This window comes from Perna viridis, chromosome 8, assembly GCF_037379345.1.
Source record: "Perna viridis isolate PV_CMFRI_1.1 ecotype Kerala chromosome 8, ASM3737934v1, whole genome shotgun sequence".
Taxonomy (NCBI): domain Eukaryota; kingdom Metazoa; phylum Mollusca; class Bivalvia; order Mytilida; family Mytilidae; genus Perna; species Perna viridis.
This window is the reverse complement of record NC_142452.1, coordinates 47,208,016-47,228,104: the sequence shown is the minus strand read 5'-3', so window position 1 is coordinate 47,228,104 and position 20,089 is coordinate 47,208,016. Positions and strand designations below refer to the sequence as shown.

Genomic DNA, 20,089 nt, shown 5'->3' with positions numbered 1-20,089 from the left:
AATGCGCGGGTTTCGACGAAAAATACCTAGAAACCACAACTTGTCCTCAAGCGCCTGTTGTAAAGGCAAGAACGAGCTAAGAACGTTTACCTCCCACCAAACACACACACACACACACAAACGCACGCATTACATATCATCTAATATATTCGAACTATGACTGCCTAACATTTTAACCTGTGTGTACCAAACACCTGCCTTAAACGACATGATTTAGAAAGGGTCAAAGTACTTAAAGGATACTAACCGTTTCACGTTAATTTTGTATAGTTTTGTACTTTTAAAAGTATCCACTTGTATGTAATATAAGTATAGGTAATTTGGAACAAACTACTCATCTATTTGGTTCAAGAATTAGGCTAAATCACAGTTCAAGAAGCTACCTATTGAGTTAGAAAATGTATTCGGTAGTTTGGAGTACATGTACGTACAGCTTTATTAATTATATATGTACGATCAAATACCTTTTGATGCGCATAAGGTTGTTCAGAGTACACGTACGAACAGGTTTGTTCATGGAACAAGTTCATAAAATTTGTGTGCGCAACAGGTTGTTCAATCACAGTACATTTACGTGTAGGATACGTTGCTGTGGCTGAAACTACCTCTTTTTGTTGGAAAATTTGTTAATTTTGTATTAAGATTTGACAAGAATGAGCAATGATAGTCTGGAACTTACTTTTAAGAAATTTGTGGATCCACTCCGTGTAGAGTTCTTCGAATGATAGCAGCAGACTTTGTTATTTAATTATTAGTATATAGGTGTGTTTGTTGATCATACTATAAATATTCAAACAGTAATATGGTACACATTTTTCTTCACCGTCCGTTCGTCTGTTTGTTCGTTAACACTTTGTAACAGATTTACAGTGCAACCTGCATGCCTAAAAAACCCAAAACTGTTTACAACAAACAATTTTGAATCCACCGTGCAAGATTAAATGAATGTAGAACCTGGTTCGAAACCCCCTTTTGGTAATTTCGTTCTCCCCTGATGACTATTTTAATGGGTACTCCCTTGAAAAAAATATATTCTCTGTTTAACAAAATCGATTGAGAGAAACAAAACGTCCTATCGAAGTCAACAATATCAGAAAGATGATTTTCTAAATCTTGTTAACGATACAACGAACACGATAAAAGAACCTTTTCTCGCTAAATCTCGTTTCAATCTTTATTAAACGTGAAAATTTTGAGATGCTGGGCTCTTCGTCTTAATTAATGCCTATTAGTTGTATATGAGGCTGATTTATTAAGTCCTCAAGATGCCAGAAAGCCGTCGAATCTCATTAAAACGCTACAGAACTCTGAAGATCCAATCTAATTATACAAAAAGATTCTTTGATCATGCGATTATGAAGAACTCTGCCAAAGACGAAAAGAAACCTTTGACAATTCAAAGGACTGGTAAAACCTTAACTAATAACTGGAGCTTTGTTTACTCTGGAATATTCATACATTCAAAATCTATACAGCTTCAGCAGCTTTTGTTTTAAATCGTTGTACCATAGAATTATTCAGTTCGAACAATCAGAACAATTGAAAGTTTAATGTTTCATAATTGGTTCGTTTCATTGTCATCAGTATTGCGGTAGAATATGGTTTTACAAAATCTATGGAATTTTATTGAAATGATACTTATTTTAAAAGGACGCAATTGATCTGAATGTCTGAGTGTAGTTTAGATTGACATTGGAATATTCCCACAAATTTTAAAATGTAGGATAAAATTTCCAGAAATGGTAAGTTTTGAACTCTCGCCTATAGATAGACAATTTAAAACAGACAGTTTCTGTACCAAAACGGTCGCGAAATGTACATGCATGAATATCGTAACATACATGTACAACAGATTCCGCTGCTCTAAAGTACATGTAGCTTAGATCTATATCATGAACTGAATCAATTTCAAACACCTACATATCTCTTCATCAAATGCATGAAAATACCACAAATTGTGAAAATAGCTGATAAGCATGAAACATCACTTGTTATGAATGAACGTTTTGTTTCGTATCATTATGAAGTTGCATAATTTGATGGTACGTGTATTTTTCTCATCATATTTTAAACCTGCTGCAGGTGTACATATGCTTAAATTGATTGCTTAAATTGCAGATATACGAAACAGCCGTTAAAATCATGATAATCTTAATGGGATCTTTGATTTAGTGTTATATTTCTTTTATCTTTAGAATTCACACTGTCACGGTTTGAAAAATAAGATACAAGTGTCCTTAAAAATTGTTATCATTATTTATTCTTTTTTTTAACTTGAAACTCATGTTTTAAAGGCCTGTGTGTTTTTGGTTTAGGCATCCACACATATTGTTTATGATATTCATTTTTCAGCAAATGCTACTATACATGTACATGGCCACATCGTCCAACTTCGTGGCCGTATCTTGATAAGAAGGTTGAATCAAACTTCTGAATCACATAAATCGAAAACAATTTCGTGCAATAGGACATGAGACTTAAACTTCTGGCGATTTCATATCGAAATTTCGCTCGAGGGAAAACTGTCCAAATAAAGAATTAGTATACTTGAGTGTATCGCCCCACCTTTCAAGTTCAAAGTACACTTTGGGTGAAGTCCTAAGTACAATTTTACTTTTGGTAAAGTCCAAATCCCATTAAATTTGAAGTACAAAGTACGGATGTTTTGAAATGTTAAGTCCATGGACTTGTGTGCCTAAGTCTAAAGTTCACACTAGAAATTACCCAAATCCCAAGTCTAAAAAGTGGGGTTATACCCTCATACTTATTACCTTTTTATCAAATACATTGGTACAACAGTTTAAGTCTAAATCGGAATGTCCTATCATTTTCGTTGCGTGGGGTCTATCGGACACTTTGTATAGTTACTTTTAATACTATCCTACATTTATAATGGTTTGAATGTATTACATGGTAACATCATTATACATGTAACATGATGGTCCGCTAGCTGATAATACGGCGTTTGATGCTAATTTTGACATGTATCATTCCCTATTTATTGTATACATTGTACGTACGTGTATTAGAGCATCTTGACCGCAGTTTTAAAAACAAGTCTTACGCACCATGGCATTCGATTTTTGTTAGGGTAGCCATTAGGCAAGGTTAAAATGAAAATAAGTTTTCATACCAGTAGTTCAAAATCAAGAACGGGGCAGTTAGTGTACACGTAATTGCTACAATCATTACATGACAGGCAAAAAGATTAGGGTTAAAAATACAAAGATTGCATCCACCCCTTTTCCCTGCAGAATTTAAAAGATTGCTCCCTAATTTCCTCACCAAGTTTTACAGTCTTTATTACATTCTCCACTTTCAGGTTACCTGCAGATGGGTAAAGATTTATGTATGTTATATGTACATACTGCTGTGGGTTTCGTCGATAGTAGGTGAGTTGAAAGTAGATCTTATTCTTAAATTCTTAACCGAATTTAATGCGATTTTGTTTAACAGACATTACATGAGCGTTTTGCGTCCGTTTGCTAAGTTTTAGCATGCGTCTCAAGAAGTGTACATGTACGTGTATTTACTGGAACATTCCAGGTTGATACCATACGCATTACATTCCACTGCTCTTAATTAATGACATGGAATCGGATTTCATTCCATTTCTGGCGTGCCATAGATAACAAAATCGTTCGGCATCGCATAGTACAAACGTCAAATAAAAGTATTGAAATCAATTTGTCCTGACTTTTCCTAGTTCCTTAATGTGGAAAAGATGTGCCTTCTCACGAAAACATAATTTCCCATGAGGGGTCAAATTTCTAGATTAATTTTCTCTATTGTCATGAGGGGGGAATACAATAATGCTTTGCATTTTCTGTATTTATTGAAATAGGCAAAGTAAATAAATACTAGCTGTATACCCTTTTACAGTATCTATCATTACAATGTAAAGTGTCTATCTATATAAGAGTCAGGCAGTATACTAGAGTAAATGGTACACATGTACAACTACTTTATGCCGTGCCATATATATGTAGTTATAAATGTAGATTAACGTTTTAGTTTAGTTTAGTTTTCGTATAAAAATACATTATAAGTGATTGATTAAACACTGTATAGTTTGTATCCTACATTTGTATATTGCGTACCCTATATCACACTCCTAGATCTATATATATATTGCATACCCTAGACGACACCCCTAGTCCTATATCTCATACCCTAGATCACACCGTAGTCCTATATCTCATACCCTAGATCACACCCTAGACCTATATCTCATACCCTAGATCACACCCTAGACCTATATCTCATACCCTAGATCACACCCTAGACCTATATCTCATACCCTAGATCACACCCCTAGTCCTATATCTCATACCCTAGATCACACCCCTAGTCCTATATCTCATACCCTAGATCACACCCTAGTCCTATATCTCATACCCTAGATCACACCCCTAGTCCTATATCTCATACCCTAGATCACACCCCTAGTCCTATATCTCATACCCTAGATCACACCCTAGACCTATATCTCATACCCTAGATCACACCCCTAGTCCTATATCTCATACCCTAGATCACACCCTAGTCCTATATCTCATACCCTAGATCACACCCCTAGTCCTATATCTCATACCCTAGATCACACCCTAGACCTATATCTCATACCCTAGATCACACCCTAGTCCTATATCTCATACCCTAGATCACACCCTAGTCCTATATCTCATACCCTAGATCACACCCTAGTCCTATATCTCATACCCTAGACCTACATTTTTTTACATATACATATATATCGGATACCCTTTTCCACATCCATACTCGGAACACTTGAAATATAGTTGATACATGACATATCAAAATCACATGCCATATCGACCCTTGACCTAAATCACCGTGCGTATCGTCAAGCTCCACGGAGCGGCAAACGTTCGTTTTGTCTCTCACTTACCGCTACAGACAGGCCTACCGAAATCCTTGGATATTATTCAAATTAAATGTCGTTTGACAATCGGATAACGTCGCGTGAAATCAATCACTTTTTCATGACTTTATGAGAAAGTCGGAGGGTGTTTCTAGAAAAGCAGAAGACACTTACCCTGAGGTGCACCTGGTCCATACTCCCATTTTTTAGTGGAGTCCGAGTTGCTCATTTGCTTTTGTTACTTTGTACATGTATGTATTATTTTGGTTATTTTATGTTCTTTGTTGTGCGTTTGTTATCTATGTCTGGTCTTTGTCCCTGGACTGCATTTTTCTGATTTCCATTGGAATCTTGGTACCCTTGGTTACCCTTAGCTAGTTCGGGTTGATACATGTACAGGCATGTTATGCAGAGTTTAACATGCAATATTAGGTATATATGTACTATTCAGAATTTTAGAAAATAGAAAAAAATAAATGTCATTTTAAATTGGATTACAATGGTAAGGATATCTAAGTAATGATCAGCAGTCGTATTGAACAGTTCAAAAGGTTTATAATTCTGTTCTAGTGAACAGGTAAGAATCAGGCAAATATATTCAATTAACATATTAGTAAAAACTGATTTTTTTTTAAAATTTATCCTGAAGCATCTGTGACGTAGATATGCTTTACTGCTTATAATATAGCGAAAAAGTTAAGGAAAATTTTCCTGCCATTTTTTCAGAGTGAATTTCAATTAAATTTGACCCATTAATATCCATACAAACATTTTGATGGTTATTTCCGGAGAATCTGAGGTAATTTATATTGCAATAATGCTATAATTCAAAAATCTCTGCGTTTTTGTTTTCTTCATTAAATATTTTGCCAAACGTTTTACACATTTTGCCTGATACTTAGTCAAAAAGGGGATGCACTATTCAGTGTTAGAAAGAAGAGGTGTTTTATTGCCTTTTGGTTGAATTGTAAAGATTATTGTTAATGGGATGTAATTATTTTCGTTTGCTTTTGTCATTTGTGATGTTTATGCCTGACTCTTACTCGGAGAATTACACAGGAATACCCTAAGATCTTCGGAAAACTTTATTAGTATCGATGCTTTAATTGCAGTTAATTAAATTATTGTTTTTATATGATCTTAGAAACATGATATGAAGGCAGTTTGAATTATCTCTATTCAATTAGTAACTAATTAAAACCGTATTTTATTCTCCCATGTCCTCTGCATGAAATGATAAACAATATAAAAAAAAGCTAGAGTTTGTCTTTAAGTTGCAGTAGTTCTTCATACAGGAATCAAACAACCGATGTTCATGCACGTAACATATATACTCACAGAAATTTCGACAAAAATAATTCCACTTTTGCATTCGAGAATACTTTTACCCTATCCTTTTGTGAAAAAAAAACATTAAATGAACAGAATATCATGTGGTTATCATTATTTTTAAAACCACATTTTATTATTGATTTTTTATCATTATTATTATCATTATTATTATTATTATTATTATTATTATTATTATTATTACATTTTGTACCTTTAAAAGCCACAGGAAACGAGTTTTCAAAATTTCTTATTTCAATTTTTTTTTGCTACGCAGTGGATTGGTGAATATTAGATAACTTTGGTAAATTCTGTTTCTCTTTTGAAATTCAAAACAAACGACCCTTGATAAATACATGTAGTTGCGCTCGAAGGTGATTTGTATGTATATTTCGTTCTTTTGACAGACTGCAAATTTAACTGTTCAATAGCGCCTTACCTCCGAGACAGATGGTATCTGGTCAACCAACCAAGGACTATACTCCGAGTCCGAAGGAAGAGTGTGGTATTTAAGGAGCCAGGAAAGGAAACTCTACGTTTTAAATGTGCAGAAACGAAAGGAAATACTTATTTATTAAGGTACCTTAAATGAAAACGGAAATGAAATTAAATTTTTGAAAAATTTCGAAAAATCCAATACCAGATGACTAATTTTTAAAACTTGCACTTAGAATATTACAATAAATCACATTATATACGTATTTAATCATCGTAAAATCAACCGGAAGTACTGTTCATGTTAGATTGTCCAGTACTTGCATGGTCATAAAATACTCTCAAAGATACCGAATAGACAAATTAAGTCGTTTATCTGGTATTTTATTTTTATGGGCATGTAATTATCGTTTTTCAATTGTTCTTTCTGTCCTGCAAGGTTTCTACTGTGAACAACGTACGTCAAATCGACTGTGATTTCACCGTCAAATTTTTAAGGTCTCGACAAAGTATCATCTCTTGCCCCATCGGTCTCACTACGATAGATAATATTGGTATTCGACTTCAAAACTGCTGGTTTTCTTTTAAACAAGCTCCATTTTATACAAGCAACGTTTCAAATCAAGCTATGTTAAAATAATGAGTATCACGAGCCATTAATAGGAGAAACACCCGGTCAAACTCTTCGATTCTGCTAGTTTCTGTGAACTTAAAGTAAACCAATACTTTCCTGGTTTTTTTATCGCCTATAAATCTGTCATTATTGTTTGTTCTCTTCCTATTTTATTTTGTCAAATTGCGTAACATTAATGACATGTGTTGACTTTTATTTGTAAATGATAGCGCATTGTTTGCCTCAAAATTGCTCAAAAATTGAATCCAGACCAATTAGTTACATGAATCTGAGTTGCCTGCTGGTTTCAAGTAGTTATAAGACAATAACCATTTAAAGTTAGGCTGAAGATATAAACATCTTGAGATTTTGCCAGTTTCTGGGAAAAACATTCTCTTGTGCAGAGGGTAAATACCGCCTCTATAGGCAATGTAGTGCAGTACAAGGGAAAAAATCTCGTGGATTGGTAAATTAATGAGTAGTGCTCATGCCCTGTGACTTTTTTCACTTCGTACATAGCAGAACCTTTAAGCTAACGAAGTGATACATAATAAACAGGGAGCAGCTATACATGTAGGTCTGCGGATTACATTATGATAGAGGTATAAACGCTGTTTCAAAGCTTCCACGTTTATGCGGCAAATAGTACTAAGGTCTCACTAACCACTTCCGGCTTATATGGCCACCTCCCTCCGTATGTAGTACCAAAAACACACTGAATCTAGACGTATGCATTGTAAGTGCAATATTTGTGTGTATTCTGATTAAAAGTAGTCAAAATAACGCTGAGAATGTGTACTTTAAAATCATATATGTAATTTATTATACAAGTGTATGAATATTGTTTACATCTGTGAGTAATTTGCCTCCTTGCTGTCAGTTAGCAGAAAAGGTAAAAATGTTGATTTTCAGTATATTTTATTCAAGTAAATTTTGTGAAGAAATTTCTGCGGACATCGTACCATTAGAGTAATGATTTTGAAAGCCTTATTTTCCAAGCTTTGTAATGGTATGCAACTTTAAGTTGTCATTTGTCCTGGGAATTCACAGTGAAACATTGAAAATTACTTGTTTAACATGTAAAGTAATGAAAACGTTAGAAGTGGTTAGTGAGACCTTAACCCGGCCTTCTTTAGGTTATTTGCAATAGCTTCGAGGATTCTTTAGGAAAGAATAATCAAGGGAACCAAGTTTATAGCGGTAATCCAGAGAATGCAATCCAGGGACAAAGACCAGATATGGAAAACAGACATACAAAAAAGAACATGAAGTAACTAAAATCATACATACCAAGTAACAAAAGCATGAATGAACAACTCGGACTCCACTAAAACTGGGAGCATGGACCAGGTGCACCGGTAGGGTAAGCGTCCACTAGAACACCCGACGAGTTGCTCATAAAAAGTCAAGTCCGGGGTTGACGAATGAGGACACGTTGAACAAATCAGTTTTCATGGCGCAGATATATAATACACCGTAACGATCCACGAGTTCATGATGACGACCATAAAACTTCTGTAGTAATGACTTCAATCTTGTAGCAACATAACCCTGTTCCACAAGCCTATTTGTTAGAATTCTAGCGCGATCAAAAAAGTCTGCGTAGTTTTGGCAAGCTCTGGCATAACGTATGAGTTGTGGTATGAACACTCCATACGCAGGTGCTGAAGGGATGTTGCCACAGATGAAAGGAATGAATGAAAAGTCATGACGTTTGTCGTAAAGTTTGGTCAATAGTTTTCCTTTACCCCTTTACCATCGATTTTAAGTGTAGGTCAAGATATGAGGCTGACTTCACAGTGTCTGTAGTATCCTTTATCTCAAGTTCTTTGGGGTAGATGCGATGTATCAAATCCCCGAAATTAGGATTGTTTAAAGATAATACGTCATCTATATAGCGGAAACTGAGATTAAAGGGTCTATCTAAACGATATTCTTTCTTTCGGATCTGATCAGTTATAAAGTTATATATATATATTAGGAGTAATGCCTAAAGCTTAGTGAGCATGTTTTGGAGCGCTAATAAGCTTATGGATTGATACGCTGTTTATCTGGACGCGATTATTAGTCCTCTATCATTGACTTTCGTTGAAGGGAAAGTTTACACCATACCTATTTGTCCGTCAGTCCGTCTGATAGTCTGGCAAATAAATTTTCCACACTTCTCCCGATAAGGGCTTTTTTTTCGATGCAATACTCTCAGAAACCAGCCAGTGTTTTGAGAAACATTTTTTTGTACGATGTATGACTTGCTTTTGTATCCGTTTATTTGTTTGTTTGTTCATTCAAAAAAGAATGAACATCTTTAATGTATTAAGATATTATAATAAAGTGTAACGGACGGATTGACGGACAGAGAGACAGACAAACGGGCGCACCAGTATCCTTAGTCTGCTACTCCATATATCGATGAGAGTAAAAAGTAGAACGAGTCAGCATTATGCAACATGTTTGTCTTTCCTGTTTGTCCCTCGTGAGCAATTGCAACTGCCCCCGTTTTTTTTTATCTAACAAAAGCATTAGATTTACAGAAGTATCGTGGTAAACGGTTTTTTATAGAAGTTAAACGATGCTGTTTGTCTTCAATCCTATGTTTCAGTCAAAAATTTCTATTCATTTACATCGCTAATTACACATTGAGAGATGAATTGGAATTTCATAAATCTAATGAGTTCAACAGCTCCTCTCTCTGCAGCATCATCTCTGGTTGTGTAATCACAGATGATGAGTCTCCAATAGATAGATATACCAGGTTAGTTAATTAGTCTTCAAATGCCTCATTGATGAATGAAACTTCAATCCCAATCAAACTGGCATCGTTTTAACAATAAAATATAACAAAACTATTTCAGTATGACTGTATAATTAATATATGTGTAACACCATGTTATAACCTATCCGAATCAAACGTGGAACTTTTTCTTATGAAAATTTTATGTTCTTTCATTCTTTTGCGGTTTATAAAAATACGTCTCGCTCATTCGCAACCTGAAAAAAGTTTTATTTCTGGTAGGTAGATCTTAAATTGAGAATTACTGGTAATAAGTTTCTGACAAAAAAGATTATAGACAATGTGTTTTCATAATATTACAAATTATATTAAGTGTGTCTTCTGTACTGTTCGTCTACCCCGGATGTGACATTTTGTACGGCATTGGTGGGTGTTTTTAGAAAAGCAGAGGACGTTTACCCTACCGATGCACCTGGTCAGTGGATTGAGGGTTGCTTATTTACTTTTGCTCCATTGTATATGTTATTTTGGTTATTTCATGCGTCTTTTTTGTTGTGTGTGTCTATTTTCCCTGTCTCGTCTTTATGCTAGGAAAATTTTGTTTTTGATTACCGCTTGAATCTTGGTTTTCTTGTGACTATACTAATACAAGAAGAATGGTAATTTTGTGTTAACCAATTTGGCCTGGTGCCGGTTGCAATTTTGTGAGTGCAATATACATTTGTTCCGACGACAATTAACCGTTATGGGAAGCGGGGTGTGTGTTTGCTATGAAACCTGCAATCTGATTAAAATACACGATCTAATATGTGACAAGTCAAGTCACCTTTTATGGAGGGTAGATTGTAAAACCTGGTTTTACAAACCAATTACATCAGAAATTCCTCCACCAAGTCAGGACAATTGCGGTTTTGGCCTCGATATTGCCATTTATTGCACGGAGAGTTTGTCTATCAGCCTGGTAATTCTGTTCTCACATGTGCATTCTACTTACATGTGACAACAGCGTAAATATAAGTTATAAACGTATTTATATTTTACCAGATTTTCTAAAGTCAATCATGCAATTTTCGTGGTTTTAGAAAAAGTGATAAGCGCTGAATATACGTAAATAGTTTTAGATACATGTATCAATTTTGCGCGTACTATTTTTCGTGCTTTTCTGTTCATTGCGAAAATAACGAAAATTATTAGATACATAGCAGTGTTACTGAATGTTCCCAGTGCAACAAATTTCGATAATTCCCACTGTGAAATAAATTCGGTAATATCATTTCACGCTCGGACTTTCTCCCGCCAAAACGTTACCTCTTTGATATCAATCCGCCAATCATATTATTTAAAATTCAAGTTGAAAATATCTATAAATATAAATTATGAAGAAAATATATATGATAAAAGGGATAATCAATTGGTTATCGTGAATTATAACCAAAATATGACCACTCGTGCCAAGAACGCTTGACGATTTCACTCGTGCGCGGAACAAGTTCCACACACTCGTTAAATCTAGGCGTTCTTCGGCACTCGTGATAATATTTTGGTTATTCACTCTTTCCAATTAATTATCCATTTGTTAGTACACCTCGAATATTAACTAAAATACGTTTACGATACAATCGCCAAAATACGTACCCTATAGACGTCATTTACACCCTTTGTGTGGTCTGTATTTCATTTGTCGTAAATCGAATTCAGTTTTACGTCAGAAGTTAATGCTAAACGCTGGCAGATTGAATAAATTGGGATAATATACCAGTGCATATTGAAATAAAATATTGAAATTTATCATTACATACAAAATGTTCATATCTCTGCATCAACATCCATAGCTGTAAATAGTATTTGTAGATAGAATATGTATATATCTCGCTAGTTGGCTATTATAGTTCCCAATGCCTCTTCTAATAACTGAACTCACAATCAGCCAAACAAGAATCAGTTTATGCTTAAAATAACAAAATATGAGATGAATGTTTATTTAATAGTCGACCTTAGGACATTTTTCTTCAATAAACAATTTGGGGGTGGAGACATTTTTATTATTTTTTTAAGTGGTTTAAAATTGAGACAACTCCTACACAACTGAAGAACAAAATTTTTGTGATAAAAGGGAGGCAATCACATTTCATATTTATATGTCAATAAAGGAGTTAGACCTAGGGTAAGGGACACAACTCTTACAAATCATCGGAGCGTTTGTATTCAGCATTTGACATCAATTTCTTATAAGCATCAAAGTAACTTGGATTGAATTTATTCTGTTTTAAATGAAAGCATGATAGGCTTTGGTGAAATTTGATATAATACATCAAACATATCACTAATTTCAAGAGTTGTGTCCCTAGGTCTACCTTCTTAATACAAACTGTAGTAGTCTTCCGCAACTGTCCGATTCTACAGTGAACCAGGGAATGTATATTAGACCCCGAGTGACACGGAGATCTTAAAAAGAATGATTGTATTATTCGGGAACCGATAATTGTCCATTATGCCTCGATTTTGTTCAAATTAAGAATGTTTGTTTTAAATGGTTTCAAATAACCTTTCGACCACTTTGTCAAGGAAAAAAAATATTAACTCGCCATAACATTGAGGTCAGTTGGTCGGTATTCACACTATAGAACCGAGCAATTAGGTATTATATAGGTTTTTACACCTTCGGGTAACTTAGAAAGGGGTAACCATGACAACACAATGTTCATATTGCTTCGCTAGACATTTTATAGTAAGGCTTGACACCTAACTTTGATTTATTATAATGACCATATTTAGCTTCTTTAAGTTGTGCTTAATATCGATTTTCTAATCTTGAAGTAACATTTGAAGTTAGTTTTTATTGGACGCCCATTGATCTTTTATTTTTATACGAGCGTCTTTTGACGAGCGCATTATTGAATATACTGCCACTGTCCGTCTATCATTCAAAGATTAATCAGAACCCATGCAAATTTTTAACAATTCTATTTTGGAGCAGGTTACAGTTTTGAAGGAAGAATGCTGTTTGTATTTTTATATTCGTTTCAGGAGTCTGAGACTTTCAAACCGAAAAAAGGGAGAAAGTACATGTGTCATCCGCCTTTGTGATATCAAATATTTTTATTGTGGGCAATTTGTTTTATGCTTTAATACTTGTTTAACCCCTTGTCTAAGTTTTCGTGGATGATATATATTTGATCTTGTGTAAACCGGATACATCTTGTGTAAACCGGATACTCGCCTCAATAACTTACTAAATTAATACGCGTCAATTTACGGTTTCTACATTCTAAAATTCGCATGGAGAATATTGGAAGCAAGCTTTAACATGATTGCACATATTTTGTTCGTAATTGTTTGCATGAATAGCATGAAAATCATGAGAATTACAAAAATACCAATCAAACATATTGCAAATATCGATATACTGTACATGACCTCCCATCAGCATTATGATCAAATATCGATATACTGTACATGACCTCCAATCAGCATTATGATCAAATATCGATATACTGTACATGACCTCCAATCAGCATTATGATCAAATATCGATATACTGTACATGACCTCCAATCAGCATTATGATCAAATATCGATATACTGTACATGACCTCCCATCAGCATTATGATCTAATATGTATGAAAATCTAAATCCAAAAATTCATTGTATTTGGTATTTTGAAATCAGCAGTACTACAACTTTTGACAAATTTGGTAATAAAATTTATTTGTAAGCGAGTTATAATGACTGTATATTTTGCGAATGTTTCCCGCAAAATAAACATAGTATTTACCATCTATAGACTTTGGCTTATAAACTATTCAATATTTGAGCGATTTTGAATTTATATTTTGTCAACACATAGGTTTTTACCTCACGAATTCACTACTAATACACATTCGACCATGTTGTGTTCCAGGATTAGAGATTATAGGCCTGGTATCCATGGTTACCTTTGCGTTGGATTCGCATATATAGCATATCATACCAGGGCGGAATACAGTTTAGTAAGATTAAATGGTTTGTTTATAATAAATATTTAAGATTTATTAAGAGTTTGATATGACAGCGAAATTTTTCTTACATGAATGGTAGACAGTGGTTGGTCCTGAGAATGGGTTCTGGGAGTTGAAACCCCATTTTGCAGGGAATGCTTATTAATTTTGTGAAAAGATGGGAAGATAAGCGAATACATGTAATAGCTGGAACCCCGTTCCAAAATATCTGCATGCATCTGCCCCTGGTACAGATGTCAAATTTTGTTTACAAAAAGGGGAAGAAATTCCACATATTTATTATCACAATATTATTATCAATTAATCAATCAATCTTTATGTATTGTGCGACAAGAAATTCGTGTTGGGTTCTCTTTTATCACCAAACAGAACACATCTGCACAAAAACACTGTCGTGATTTCATTTAAATCCTTCTTAAATAATACAAAGTAAGAAGTCGAGGTTATTAAATGTCTCTCAAATATAAGGGACATGATTTAAGAAGGACGGTAGTGCCATAACTATTATCAAATCTAGACTGCTGCCTAATATTTTGCAGTTCAAACTTGACATTTCTCTTTTCCAAATTCGAAATGTCAACTAGGAAAAGAAAATGTCGGGAAATGTGACAGTAGTCATGTGACTTCCGATATTTTGTAGACATTCGACAATTGGACATTGTACCCCTCAGACTTTCTCGTTACACAAAAAAGCTCGGAGGCGCTAGGCGAAAGAAACTGTCCGGAATTTGATCGATCCGATTCTAAAGTTACAATTAAACTGATTGAGTTTTTTTACCATTAGTTTTTTCTAAACCCCTCGCTTCGCACCAAAAGATTTATTGTTCTTTATTTCTAGTGATATCTAACTAATTTTGTAGCGCCATCTGGTGGACAGAACTACTTTAATTCGCGTATTCCTACTGTTCCAGCAATTTATCAAGAAGACTCCGGGGATATTTTTAGTGTAACGGAAATGGCCGAGCACTTCCGATTGGACATGTGGTTCAACAATCATATACAATTTCATACATTGTATGAACCGAAGAAAGCCGATGTTTATCGTTCTTTATATACTTTATATACATACATACATGTGTCTTCCAAGCTGATATAAAAAGTCAATGTCGACGTTTATGAGTTCAATTATTCACATTACAGGTGCAAATGCAATTGCATGTATATCAATTCGACTAATTCGGTGTAAATATTCCTTAAACTGTGCATAATGGCTTCTACATTACTATAAGTTGGTACTTTATATATTTGAAACTAGTCTTGCATGCAATCAACTAAATATAACGAATGAACTGAATCGAAATATTACACTGTTTTTTTTGTTTTTTTTTGTCAGACCCTTCCGTAGGTCATAGTTTAATGGGACCATTGTTGTACAGAGGAGATTTTGGACCGATGGCTCTCAACGATGTTTGCCTGGGTTCCTCAGTTCCAATCTACAGTTACTTACAAAGGACAAGTATGCTATTTATTTACCTCACAAGCACATGTTTTGTTTCCTATCTCAGCCCTAGAATATGTCCCAGTTACATGTACATGTATGGCATTTATTCCATTTAAAAAAAAGTCAGTGGATTCTGAATAATATGTAGTCCCCCTTGACTACCACTCAGAATTAAGTATTGCGTGGTTGTACAATACGTTGATTCTGTTAATAGTGGCGGTAATTTAAACTAACTATATATCGATGGTGTTCGGGACACATGACCGAAGTTATCAGTCAGGAGTACACTTGTACGTCTTACTAGCGGCTGGACTATTGATTTGATGGTACGTATCAGTGGGGATCCAGAGTGGATGTAGGGGGTTCGCACCCCCTTTTTATTGATAAATTTGTCATTTTCCTGTGCAAAATTGACAATAAATGGCAAATAATATCCTAGCAACCTCTTTTTTCAGAGAAACCTCGGCTGGCACCCCTCCTTTTCAAAAGACTTTAGTGTCTGAATCCACCCCTGCGTATTATGTATGAGGCATGTCTCTTTAATAGTTTTAACATTAAAAGAAAGAAAGATTCATTAAATGTATATAATTATTTATTAGAAATATGAAAAAATCTTTCATAGATCCGGGATGTAAATTCCCGAGAATTCTCCGCCATTCATGGAGCACTTCTATCAAGACTGCGTGGAAAGTATCATTTTCAAAGTCGGATTTCTCGCTCACACTTATGAATGGATCTGATATGGTGTTTCGTTGTGAGAAAAGGGACAAAAATATTTTCCAGCTCAGGTAAGCAACAAACACACAAATACACTAAGTCTACCATTTTTACAACAGTTGCCCAAAAATGCGTTTTTGGGTTATTTCAGTATAACAAGACTTTTGTACACGGTCAGCTTAGTCTACTTTCGCCTTAAATGAAAAGGGGGAATCAAACAGAAATTAAAACAAAAACATATTCCAGGGATAACGACTAGACAAAGAAAAAATATAACAAAGAAAGTGAAATAACCAAACATACAAACATAAAAACAAAATTAAACCAGCAACCATGACTCTACTAAAAGTTGGGATCATGGATCAGGTGCATCGATAGGGTAAGCGTTCTCTCCTTCTAGAAACATCCACTGAATCGCTAATTAAATATCACGTTCGGGGTAGACGAAAGTGGAAAACTTGACACAATGAACAAATTGGTTTCCGTGAAGAAAAAATGAAACTAAACATTTTATTTCCTTGATTGGTAAAACGAATATTTGAAAATGTTCGTTACAAAATTGAACTCGCTCATTTATGGAAAAATGGTAATTAAAAATTTGTGGACTTTCAACATACAGTTATCATGTATAATAATTTACGGTATAATTATTACTTCAGATCATCATCAGTAATACCGGGAAAAGATGGAATATTGTGCCTTAAAATCAGATCATTGAAAAATGACCCATTTTACAATTTTGAACTCGCTCGGATGAATAGTAAGTATAAAAAGCACAAAACGAACAAATATAGACGACTTTTGGGAATGCTTGAAAAAATCCTTTTTTTATGCCGAATTTTTTGGGATAGCTTTTAAGTATTAAAATAACATAAAATACTTTAATTCCAATTCATCTATTTTTCGTATGACCAAATATTCAAATTAAGAAAAAAGGAGGGTGGTCTAACAATTTTAAGTATACCTGTACCTCAATAAAAAGCCCGGTGACCCCATATTTTTTCTCTTCAAATTGTGTCAATTTTGTGTCTTTAAAATACAATTATTTCTACATATTTCCCCAAATACGATCTTTTTACTTCAAACTTTTTAAATTATGAAATTATGAACCAAAACAAGCGTAGCACTATTTTGCCATTATTTGGTACAATGTACTAGTAGACAAAGCCCAAAACAACATTTTTGTTTGTTTGCAAGACGCTTCATATCCAATGTCCATAATTGGAGGTAGACGTAAGAAATAATAGTAGTATACTGCTACCATAATTTCCAGAGAAGGGATAGCGGAAAACCATGAATCCGTTAAATCATCTATTAGTCTCTCTACTTAGGATGATGATTGTAATCTTTCACGAAGTACTGGATACCGAGTCTCCATGTTTTGTAGATATACCGAAGATTATATTGTCGATTTTTTTATCGAAAGCATATTTGTCTGGTGGACGCGTTATTCAACAGACAGTCGGCCTTTCAATGGGTAAAGATATTACTACGCTATTTGCTGACCAATCTCTTTACTCCTATGAAGCTGCCTTTATAACTGATTTAATCAAAAAGAAGGAATATGAAATAGCCAGATAGTCAGTTTCCGTTAAGTAGATGACGTATTGTCTTTAAATAATCATAGTTTCGGAGATCACGTATATTGTATCTACCCCACAGAACTTGAGATACAGACAATATGAAGTCCGCCTTACATACACTTAGCGAAACATCATAACCAAACAATACGACAAACGTGATGACTTCTCTTTCCGTATTACCAATTTTCCTTTCATCTGTGGGAACATTCATTCAGAACCTGCGTATTGAGTTTTTATCTCACACCAGAGCTTGCCGAAACTACGCGGGCTTCTAGTGTTCGACCTTACATCAGGGTTTTAAAGTCATCACTACAGATATTTTATGATCGTCATCATGAAATCCTGGATTGTTATGGTGTATCCATCTACACCATGAGAACCGATCTGTTCACTGTGTCATATTTTGTCTTGTCTCTTTCGTCTATCCCGAAGTGACCTTTAGATTTACGAACTGTGACGACAATGTAATATCATTAAACGATCGCATTTTTGTTTGTGGTCGTATAAAAAATGTTCAAAGTTGCGTGGGGGTGGGGGGAGGTGTTTTTCAATATTTTCTAGGCGCAAAAACTTTCTTACGCTTAGTATGTAAACAACAACAACAAAAAATTAAAGCTGTTTTGGCAAGTATCTGAAAAAGTTTTTTTAATTGAGTTGAATTTTGTGAAAAATCCAGATGTGGATTTAGTCGGGGCATCGACATTTCACAAAATCTACCCCGCGAAACACTTGTTCGCTAGGTCTATACTTCTTTTATGCCTCATCCTGAGATCCTAGATCAACCGCTACCTAAGGATTTTAATCTAATTTCTTGAATATCAACATGAGATTTAGCTTCTTGTTTTTATGTTTCCAGGCGGAAGTACCGAACTTGGTATGATAATGTTAATACCACGTGGTAAACCATTTCATATGCACGAGGATTGTGATTGGATAGACAGTCCAGCTCGTTCGGAATTTCTTTATACTCTTCCTAAATCGTAAACGTTACCGTTTTGCATATCACAAGATGTCTGTTCAGAGCAAAGGGAGGAAACCCAAATCTATCAGCTGTTATCTATTTCTATTCATTTGTTTTTACATTTTGCTCATGCGAGCAATTAAATGGAATAAAGGGGATTGTAAAGAACTTTTTAGATCGCCATTTTGATTTCTGCATAAACATTGAAAAAATAAACACAAATAAAAGAGTACCAAGTCTACTAAAATTGACATTTTTGTCATGTTCTCGTGAAATAAGAATATTAGAGTGTGATCCTTTATGATATATTTAAAGATGTTCATGGGAGATGACTGAAGTATGCATGTTAAAGAGAAAACAATGGACCCACAAATAAAATTTATTCCGAATACAACTAAATACATTCAAAAACTATTAAATATTATGACTACGCGTCAGGTAATGGCATCAACACATATAAGAAATCTCCATCAAAAGATATTTTGATAACTTGCTCTTTGCAAATTAAGTTATTGACATTAAAACGCGTTTTCTGTGTGTTTTATGGTTCATCATTAAATCTACTGTACTTCCGTTCGACCCAAAACACTGTGTGACGGCTATATATCATAGCAAATACACGACTAGATATAAAGAAGAAAAGAGTAAGACACATTTTAGGTGAATACAACAAAATGTACAATACAAAAACATGATAAAGATAGAATTTTTTAAATGTTCCCAAATTTGACATTATTTTGTTGGGTCGTTCAAGTGTTCAAACTACATGCATGCTCATAGGGGCCACATGTACTTTATGTTTTACATCCCAGTACACGAACGGGAAGCCGGAAAAAATGTTACACTAAGATAAATACAAAAAAACAGAAACTTTTTTGTTGTTTGTGAAGGAGCGGTTGTTATTTTTCCCGGTGAACGTTGATTTAAGTAAACACTGATTAAAAAGTACAAAGTCATGTATAAGGAACTTATTTTTGTTTAACGGAAATTTTAATTTTGTTGTTCCCGATTGCTCATGAAAGTCTCTTTTTATTAGCTGCAGGTCTAATGCATTTTAAACTTACATGTACATAATGAGAATAAAACTTTTAACATAAATTATGACAAAGATGCAAATTAATAATAAGTACTGGTTATCGAGTAAACGATAAAGCGAGTTTAATGAAAAAGGGTAAACTCAGTCGTTAATGAATTTCAAACATTAAAGTACATTTTTGTGGAAAGCATGAAATATGGAAATAAGCTAAGTAGTATGCTTCCAACAATCAGCCTAAATTTTAATGCTGCTCAAAAAACATGCATATTTTGTAGCAGTAGAAAAAACTCGTAAAGTGAAGAAACTCATTTGCTAATGAATATTAAAACGATCGTAGATATGAGTAGCCTACATACATG

At 34.3% G+C, this 20,089-nt stretch overlaps 1 protein-coding gene across 2 annotated transcripts; it reads left to right on the top strand.

Moving 5' to 3' along the window:
* The first annotated feature begins 1,204 nt into the window (after positions 1 to 1,204).
* Positions 1,205 to 18,862, top strand: LOC148610767 (uncharacterized). 2 transcript variants are annotated; one of them, XM_088596112.1, is made up of 9 exons: positions 1,604 to 1,742; positions 3,323 to 3,392; positions 6,622 to 6,793; positions 13,896 to 13,996; positions 15,326 to 15,448; positions 16,056 to 16,221; positions 16,810 to 16,910; positions 17,538 to 17,627; positions 18,590 to 18,862. In XM_088596112.1, the coding sequence occupies exons 1-9, from the start codon at positions 1,740 to 1,742 to the stop codon at positions 18,715 to 18,717; spliced, it is 954 nt and encodes a 317-aa protein (XP_088452238.1). In that variant the 5' UTR covers positions 1,604 to 1,739; the 3' UTR covers positions 18,718 to 18,862. The 2 variants fall into 2 exon arrangements, with proteins under 2 accessions (XP_088452239.1, XP_088452238.1); XM_088596113.1 differs by lacking the exon at positions 17,538 to 17,627 and having other exon boundaries at positions 1,205 to 1,742.
* The last annotated feature ends 1,227 nt before the right edge of the window (positions 18,863 to 20,089 follow it).

Coding starts and splice junctions, on each gene's coding strand:
- LOC148610767 (XM_088596112.1), top strand. Junction 13,997..15,325: donor CAGTTTAGTAAGATTAAATG/GTTTGTTTATAA, acceptor TTTTTTTGTCAG/ACCCTTCCGTAGGTCATAGT. Junction 17,628..18,589: donor GACAGTCGGCCTTTCAATGG/GTAAAGATATTA, acceptor TTATGTTTCCAG/GCGGAAGTACCGAACTTGGT.